At 40.4% G+C, this 8,543-nt stretch overlaps 1 protein-coding gene across 2 annotated transcripts in view; it reads right to left on the reverse strand.

The window, feature by feature from the left end:
- Positions 1-8,221, reverse strand: part of HLCS (holocarboxylase synthetase) — a 120,698-nt gene extending 112,477 nt beyond the window's left edge. The window contains exons 1-4 of one of the 2 annotated variants that reach the window (XM_048495688.1): positions 7,864-8,221; positions 6,019-6,171; positions 3,707-3,869; positions 774-1,714 (exon numbers count right to left, since the gene is read on the reverse strand). In XM_048495688.1, the coding sequence (XP_048351645.1) occupies positions 774-1,714; positions 3,707-3,869; positions 6,019-6,171; positions 7,864-8,121 (1,515 nt within the window). In that variant the 5' untranslated portion in view covers positions 8,122-8,221. Of the gene's footprint in view, positions 1-773; positions 1,715-3,706; positions 3,870-4,894; positions 5,048-6,018; positions 6,172-7,863 lie in introns of those variants that run through there. The other variant, XM_048495689.1, reaches the window with a different exon arrangement.
- Positions 8,222-8,543: the final 322 nt, after the last annotated feature.

Raw genomic sequence — 8,543 nt, forward strand, 5'->3', positions numbered from 1 at the left:
TCTATGCACATCTAGTAACACGCAATATTCCATTCAATTAAGACATGTCCCTGGATTAAAGAAACAACATGCTCGGAGACAAGCTGTAGTTCCTTGCATCTCTGACCTTTAGGCTGATGTTGTGTGTATATTTTGCACTGTATTTTGGCATTTGCATGTATACACTCATTCACTTTATACACTTTATATTCACTATACACTTTATATTGTAAACTTGCGGCTTTTCTGTGATTTGCAGAAATATATCCTTTGTCTTCTCATGGCTCCAGGTAAGTATCCAAACATAGGGCCATACTGAGAATGAGATATGTTGATATATTACAGCAGCACAGGGTGCAGCAATCTGTAACCCCTTCTCAATTACTCGATATACCCACAAATTTTCTTATTGAAAATTTAAACCCCACGGAATAGAACAGAGTATTTAAATGTCAGAATATGCCAAGTAGTACTGATTCATATGGTAAGTAATAATGCATTCTATGTTGTTATACAAGTAAAGTAGTTTAGGTTTGATAGGAAACTAAATATTTAATATATTTCAATTTTCCCCAAAATTTCTGTTGTTTTTTTCACAGAATAAAGGAGAATCTATTTTCCCCAGGGCTCTAAACTTCCTGGAACTTTTCTATCATGGATGGTATTTATTGTCATTAAAAGCTTTGACACTTCAGTTTATATACATAGTTTACCTACACAGCTGGTTTTCTTGCAAACACGATTCTTTAAAAATACACTGGAAAATGGGCAAACAGATCTTTTGTGTTCCATACCTGGCAAAGAATGGCTTGTCCTCCGCTATTTCCATATGTCAGCTGAACAACCATCATGTCTTTATCTGCACTGTCCAAGTAACCAAGAGACTTCACAGAGCCGAGCTCTTCTGCAGTTTCTCTTTTGAAAACTTTCCCACTAGTTAGAATATTTAGCTTAATCTCATTGTCCTCTGCTTTAGAAAATACCAAGGCCTGCACTGTGTCTGTCAGTCCATCTTTGTTTTTTATTTGTACACCACCAAAAGTGAAAGAGGCTGAAAGTCCCAGAACCTTCCCACCTTTTGACATGAAAACCAGAAACTGTTTGGAAACAGCATCTGATACGGGCTCTGATGCAGCAATGACTAACAGCTGCGTATTGTCAACCCAAGGAACACTCAATATTTGTTCCTCTAATAGCTGGTAGACAGTATAAGCATTAATATCAATACATTCCATGATGATTGATTTTACTTCTTCAAATTTGACTTTTCCAGATTTGGAACCAACATAAATTAAGATATTAGGAGGTTTCCCAGTAAGATTTACTCTTTTCAGGTGTCCTGCCAGATATCCAACATCTTCAAAATTGCCACCATAATCATCAGGAAGATCTGGAATATTTTCTGCAGAGGCAAACTTAACTGACTCAATAGTGCTATTCTCAAGTTCCAAGCACTCATGGCAGCTAGAAAGATGCAAATGATGATGTTCACCACTACCACTCTCCTTTTCAGACAGGTGCTCAAGTTGTTCATGATGCTCATCTGCTTTCTTCAGTTTGCATTTCTCTTCCTGGACTTCTTGATCATCACCTCCTGCACAGTTTGAGACAGCTGTCTCAAACGTTGGCTCTTGAGTTGGCACACCAAGTTGAACATTGCTAGCCTTTGCCTCCTCTTCTGTACTTGGTGCCAGTTGTTCCAGTTCTTCCAACTCTGACTTCCGTAGGTGTACAGCTAAAACATTTTAAAGTTATGAAGCAAAATATATGAATGTTGCAATGCTAAACAACTCTGCAGCTTCAGCCAGTACCCAAATCATAAAAAAACACTATGCAACCACAGCATGTATTTTTTTCAATGTAATATAATATTAGCTTCTACAAAGCTACAGTGGGTGCAATTATCAGTTACTCCACTCTCTCATATAATTAACTGGCAAAGCAAGCTCCAAGATTGTGTCATTTTGCTATTAAAATACAAGTATCTTACATTCCATGCAATTTTTAAATTGCATTAATGAAAATGTCTAGCAGTGAGACTTAAGACCTATTAAGTGGTTCACAGCTAGTTTCAAAAGTCAAGACTTACATGGGTTACAGCCCAATTCAGATGGGGGAGAACTCATCTTTGGAGTTGACACAGTCTTGTGGTGCCCACCTCACCCGCGAAAGTGGCAAATAACTGGTAGCCAGGAGCTGTGTGCCACTCTGTGGCCCCTGACCCCAGAAGTAGTCACCATTTCCTAGTCCCACCAGAGTATGATGATAGTCTAGCATGTTCTGGGGGAGATCCCAGGGGTGCAGCCATCCTTAGTTGGCTTCCACCAGCTTTTTGACCTAGGTATGCCCCCACCAGAAGAGTTGGGACTTGCACCACTCCTTGGGGTGGTGTAACTTCATTAAACGCTATGGGGGTTTCTCTAACATCTTGGGGGGGGAGGTGTTTCTCTCTCTCTCTCTCTTTTGCTTTCTTTCAATGCCACCTGAACACCATTTGAAGGTGGCATGGCAGTGGAACCATCTCCAACTGCCTGGAGCTCTGGATTGGGCTGTTACTTTGGGAACCTTAGCTATGGTAACACAATTGGAGATATTTCTATGATTTGATTTTCAGGAGATATGAGCAGCTACACTTCATGAGTGTATGACCATCATACCATACTGAATTTCCACAATCAGTAAGCAGGAGTACATATGTGGTTTTAAAAAATGATCTGAGAAACTGGCATAAAGTGCACCAGAGATATGCTTTCTCATTTGTCTTGAAATACAAATGTGAACAAATTAATAGCTGGACACATTGACCTCCAAAAGTAGATGGGGATTGTGTTCACATTTGTACAGCAAGACAAATGTGAACACAATCCACATCTGCTTTTGGAGGTCAATGTGTCCAACTATCAATTACATATAAGGCATCACACAAAGATCTCTACATTGAAGCTCCAATATATCCTATAATGCTACATACACAAGGCCCATTCTAAAATATGCTTATGAATACTACAGCAACCCCCACACTGAGACTACATTTGGACGGTTTTTATTTGTTCATGCTGATCAAATGACTGAATAAAGAATAAATTTTCCCCCTGAACACAATCTTGAGGGATCATAGATACAACACTGGAGACACACGATGGAGTACAGATCTGAATTAGATGTCATAGACAGACACAGGACCTCCATCTATGGGTTAAATTATTGTTTCAGCTCTCCCTAAGAACACAGTAGTTTTTAATTCATAATGTTTGGGCCTCAAACATGCTTCAAACCCAAGCCTATCTACTAGGAAATAAGTCACATTGAAACCAATGGTGGTAACCATTCCAGTAAATAATATTTAATCCAGTAAATCCATCTTAATCCATTTAAGTAAAACATGTGTAATGATGAGTATGTTGTGTTGGAAATTGACAGCATATTCTGAACTACAGATGGATTAGGGCTGGATATTAAATTCTCAAATACATGCACTTGATAAACTAATAAAAATGGAATTGACGGGGAGTGCAGCAGGATAGACGTTGCCCACTTTCGTCCATGGGTCACTGCCAAGTGTTATCTGATGGAAGCTACTTTCAGGGCCATCTTAAACAGTGATACCCTTCTATGACCAATGGCTTTAAAGGACTTTAAAGGATGTAACTGCTTAGGACTGCAGTATTTGTGTGTCATTGCAGATACAAAATAAGCAAAGGTATAATTTCTTTGTAATAATACTTACACACAATTTTGTGAGGTACCATTCCATTATCCATTTGGAGTCTATCTTCCATAAATGCTATCCCAAGGCTACTGAAGTTGTCTATACTGGCTTCAGCAAACAATATATAAGGTTCTCCAGGTTTAAATGCCAAAGGTGAACAGTAATCAGACCACTTTACCAGCTGGGGAAAAATATATGCAGAACAGTTCATAAGATATTACAAAATTATATCAAAATATTAATGGGGCTTTTGCAAACATGAGCTGAAATTCCTATACTGAAAATTTACAATTCTGGTTTACCAACTGTTGTTGCTACAAGACTGTATTCTCTAGACTCGAGCGACAAATCTCAAGGCAGAGATCAGACAATACTTCTATGACAGAACAGAAATTATATCAATTTCTTCCAATGACATATCAGATAGAAACTCAAATCCTCCCTGGCATATTTGTCTGTCCTCTTCCCTCAATGTCTTCTGACTGCGAGTGAAGACTTGTCTGTTTTGGTGTTCCCTTAATGATCTCTTCTTCCCGCCCTGTGTTTTAACTGCTATAAATGTATTATTTGTGGTTATAAATGTTTTTATGATGGATCTAATAATGTTCTGCTTTTAATTGTTAGGGGACCTATCTGGGTCAAAAAAACAGGATATAAATTTTGTAAATGCATAAGAATTTATGTAATCTTATATAATTATTATATTACAAAAATTATGTAATCTTAACAAAGATAAATAAGAAAACAGTGGATAGCTTGAATGCAAGTATCTGTACATGACTTAAAACAAGATATAATGCTCTGAACAATTATTTCATGTTACCCTTCACAGGTTTGTCATTATAAATGAACTGAAGGTAAACAGTGTAACACGGCAGTCCTAAATAGAATTACCTCAGTCTATACCAACTGGAATCAATGCATAAGTGCTACAAGTCTAAGTAATTCTGAACAAGACTACACTGATACTATTGCATCACCATTTGTTTGTTTTTGTGCAAGATAAGCAATATTTAAAACACTATATTATTTTACTACATTTCATCCTACTTTTTTTTAAGGATAGATATCCCTTACACTGAGTGAGACCACTGCTCCACATAGTTCAGTATGGTTTGCTTGAATTTAATAGAAACTTTCCCATGTCTCAGGCAGAAGCTATTAAGATCCTACAAGCTACTGGCCCATTATACGTGGATCACTTACCTCAGGGCTCTTCTCTACACAGTAGGCTTGTAGTTGAGCATTCTCGTGTTTCTGTTTATATGTGAGGAAGCATTCCCTCCTTGTCACGCAGTTTGTCTGCTGAACTCTGCCAGGCCTCTGCTTCTCCTAATTGACCATCAACTTTGCCTTAAAGGCACAGATAGGCTGGCTTTGTAAAAGCTTTTAAATGACTTCTATATGGATATTTCTGTTACTGCAGTTATATTGATTTTGTAGTTCTTCCCAAAAATAACTTCCCCAAATGAAAGAGGCAAAGCAATTTCCTGGACCACACACTGCTGAAGAAGGGGACAATGTCTTAGAGCTGGTATTCTCCCCCTATCACCTCCCTTCCCCTCTAAACACAGACATACATTCATTCGCTCTCTCCTTGCCTCTGCTGATCCTGCAGGAAAAGAGACAGGCTTGCTTTAAAATAGAGGCTTGGCTGAAACAAAGTTTTAAATAGCCCTCCCAATCACCAGGGAGGGCAGAAACAGAGATGGATTGGTGCTGAAAAGAGACCCTGCTAGTATTGTTCCTTGCAGAAACCAGTTCTCTGTTATTACTATATGGATATCTCAATACGAGCTTTTAGAGAAGAAGGAAGGAGCCAGCAATATGGAAGGGGGGTGAGAGGGAGGCAGTGCGAGGGAGTGGGAAGGGTGGAGATAGGTTGGCTGGCCATGGGCTGAGGGAAGCTGTCCAGGGCAAATCTGCCCACTCTGGTGACAAAGAAAATTAGAAGTCATGGTAGAAGTGGTCTCACTTGCTGTGGAGAGAATGGCAAGTGAAAGTATGGCTCGAGGAAATATGTCCGTACAAGAAAACTTGCTGTGATGGACATCATGCACCAGACACCTTGTGTATAATCGGTCACTGAGAACTTTTCATGGTATGGCCACTGCTGCTATCACTCAGCAGCATACATAATCCTGCTTTCATTCTCAAGACATTTCTGTGAAACAGGAAAGTTTTGCTGAGAAATTATTGGCTTCAGATTACCCAATGCATTTGACTGTTCTGCAGGAACAGTCTTCGCAATATCAGTCCCATCCTCTGATTGCTATCAAATCTGTACAGTTTACTGCATAGCATCTTAGCAAAAGTGCCTCAAAACTTACCTTTTTGGTTGAGCACGTTATAGGCAGTGAACTGCCTTCTTGAGAGGATATACCTTCAGTCAGAAATGCTATATGTTCAGACTCAAATATTTTGCCCAAATAAATAGGAGGCGATACAATGAGCAATGTCCATTGGTTTAAATCATCAAGGAACTGAGTGGGAAAAGAAAACAGTAACAGTGCAATAAACTTTAACATCCCTTTGTCCAAAGAGGTTCTATCTAATTAGTTCCCATAAATCCACACAAAGGTCAGATGACACACTTCATATGACTTGTATTACTAGCTAATGATCATTCCATGACACAGGAATCATCCCTGACTTCTCCAATCATAGAGTCTCACATCCTATACAAAATATAAAATCATGAACTGCTTAACGCAAATGGACACTGAAAGAGCCCCATGGCTGTCATGGCATTCAGGAAGTCCAAAGTTGTACAACACAGAGGGGTTCAGCACAAATGCTAAAATCCCACAAGATCCATACTCCTGGGGACTAACAAGACACTGAAGACCACCACCAGGAGGCTGCAGTGGATAAACAGAAGTGCCAAGCATAAAGCTTATATGCAACCAATTCTATTGAGTCATAGGTGTAGGACTTATGGGTAATTCACACACAAATTTCATGGACCCTTTTGAGTTTAAACTACGTTATTCTTTGGTTATAGAGTGTAACATTTTAACAATCACCTACATCGAACTCAAGTAATTTTCTACTGTAATAACTGGAGCAGTCTTAATAACTTTTTTAAGAATTGGAAACGTTAGAACATGTAGATGTGCTTAGGATTGCTCCATATGCATATAAACCGAACAATGCTTAGCATTTATATCAAAACGTTCTCAAGCTTTCAAATATAGCACACTTATAAGATAAGCTAGTATTGTATACCACAGGGACGAGGGGCAACCAAAAGTGAGAAAATATAGCATTTGCCTGATGCCACCTTGTAAGCTATTTTCCCCCTTATCCTCTTCATCCCCACTAGCTCTGGAGATGAAACAGTGTGAAGATTCACACTGAAATTCTAGTCTGCTATTTAACTGTTTTTGCCCTTGGAAACATTGCATGTCACTTGACACATTATAGCAAAAGAGAAACTTTTTAGTCCTACTCTTTTCACCAATAAGCATATAAATTACTTGGCAGGAGCATTCAGTGAGCTTTGTAACTGTTCTAACCAGCACTGAAAAAATCTCCAGTCTCAATATGTTCAGCCATAATATCATACAAATAATAGGAGCAGTGCTACATCAGTAATTAATAGCAGGAAAGTAACAGGCAAAGATTTTGCATCACTGCCTTTCCATTCAGGAAAAGCTTGAATTTGGCCACAAGACTATTCAGATGTTGGGCAATGTGGTTCTGCACAAAATAAGGCACCAAACTTAACTGGAAGCACAGCTCATTGTTTTAACACTTAGCCAGTTCAGCTTTCTCCCTACAAAGAACATTTTGCTTGTTCACACATTTTAAATTCCAAAATATATTTTAAAAAAACTACAGAAACACGACCTGAATTGGCCACATCACTGGATAACGTAATTGGGTGGGGTGTGTGTTCTTAACACATAATATGTCAGGCGATTCTATATGATTACGAGAAAACTGAAACATTTTCTCCCATCAGTCTCTCTCCAAGCTGGAGAGGGAGGTGACTTTCAGTTTCACCATCTCAAGCAATTCTGGAAGGGTGATCCGTCACTAGAGGAGGGAAACCAACTTATACACGACCAGAACCGTGTTAAAATATAAGCCCCCCGCAGTCATTTCAAACTCTGCCCAGCCCAGTTCTTTCTTCCTCACGAAGCCCAGCCTCCGCCCCTGCCACATCACACCTGTGTTTCATCAGTGAAGAACACCTTGTTCCCCGCCCTGAGGCAGATGCTCTCCACGGAATGGCGGGGAGGCTCCTTCCTGGCAGGGGGAAAGCGGTGGGTCTGGTGCAGGGATTGGCGAGGGCACCCGGGGCCGGAGCAAGAGAAGGTGAAAGAGCAGCGAGTCCGATGCAGTCTGCGCACCGTGCGACGGATCAGTCCGGCTGAAAAGGTCCCCCAACGCGCCCAAAGGTACAAGTAGCAAAGCGTGATGAGCATGGCGTGTGGCCACAGCCAGGAAGGAGCGGACACCTAGCGCTACTTTCACCCCATCTCAGCACCAGCCACCGCGGAGGAGGACCAAACAGTCAGTGAAGCAGTGGCGGGTGTATCTCCGCTGCTGCTTCCGGATTAGCTGCTCCGGCTCCTTCTTATGCGGAGTTCATTGGCTGACATAGCTGCAGATCTGATTGGTCAGTGTCTCCTCTCCCTCCTCCTTGATCGGGAACGGACGCGAACAACTTGGAAGCTTGGGTAGCATCGGTGGCGCCTCAGGGGTTAGTAAAACGTTAATTGCATTTCAGTCGTTTGGACTCAGAGGCTTCTGCGTTAGACCATCTGGCATGATGGATCCACGCTTCATGCACGAGTTGAAATGGAGGAGAAAATGTTGCAAGACTGCTGCATTAGAATTTGTTAAT

Source organism: Sphaerodactylus townsendi, linkage group LG04 (genome assembly GCF_021028975.2).
Source record: "Sphaerodactylus townsendi isolate TG3544 linkage group LG04, MPM_Stown_v2.3, whole genome shotgun sequence".
Lineage (NCBI taxonomy): Eukaryota > Metazoa > Chordata > Lepidosauria > Squamata > Sphaerodactylidae > Sphaerodactylus > Sphaerodactylus townsendi.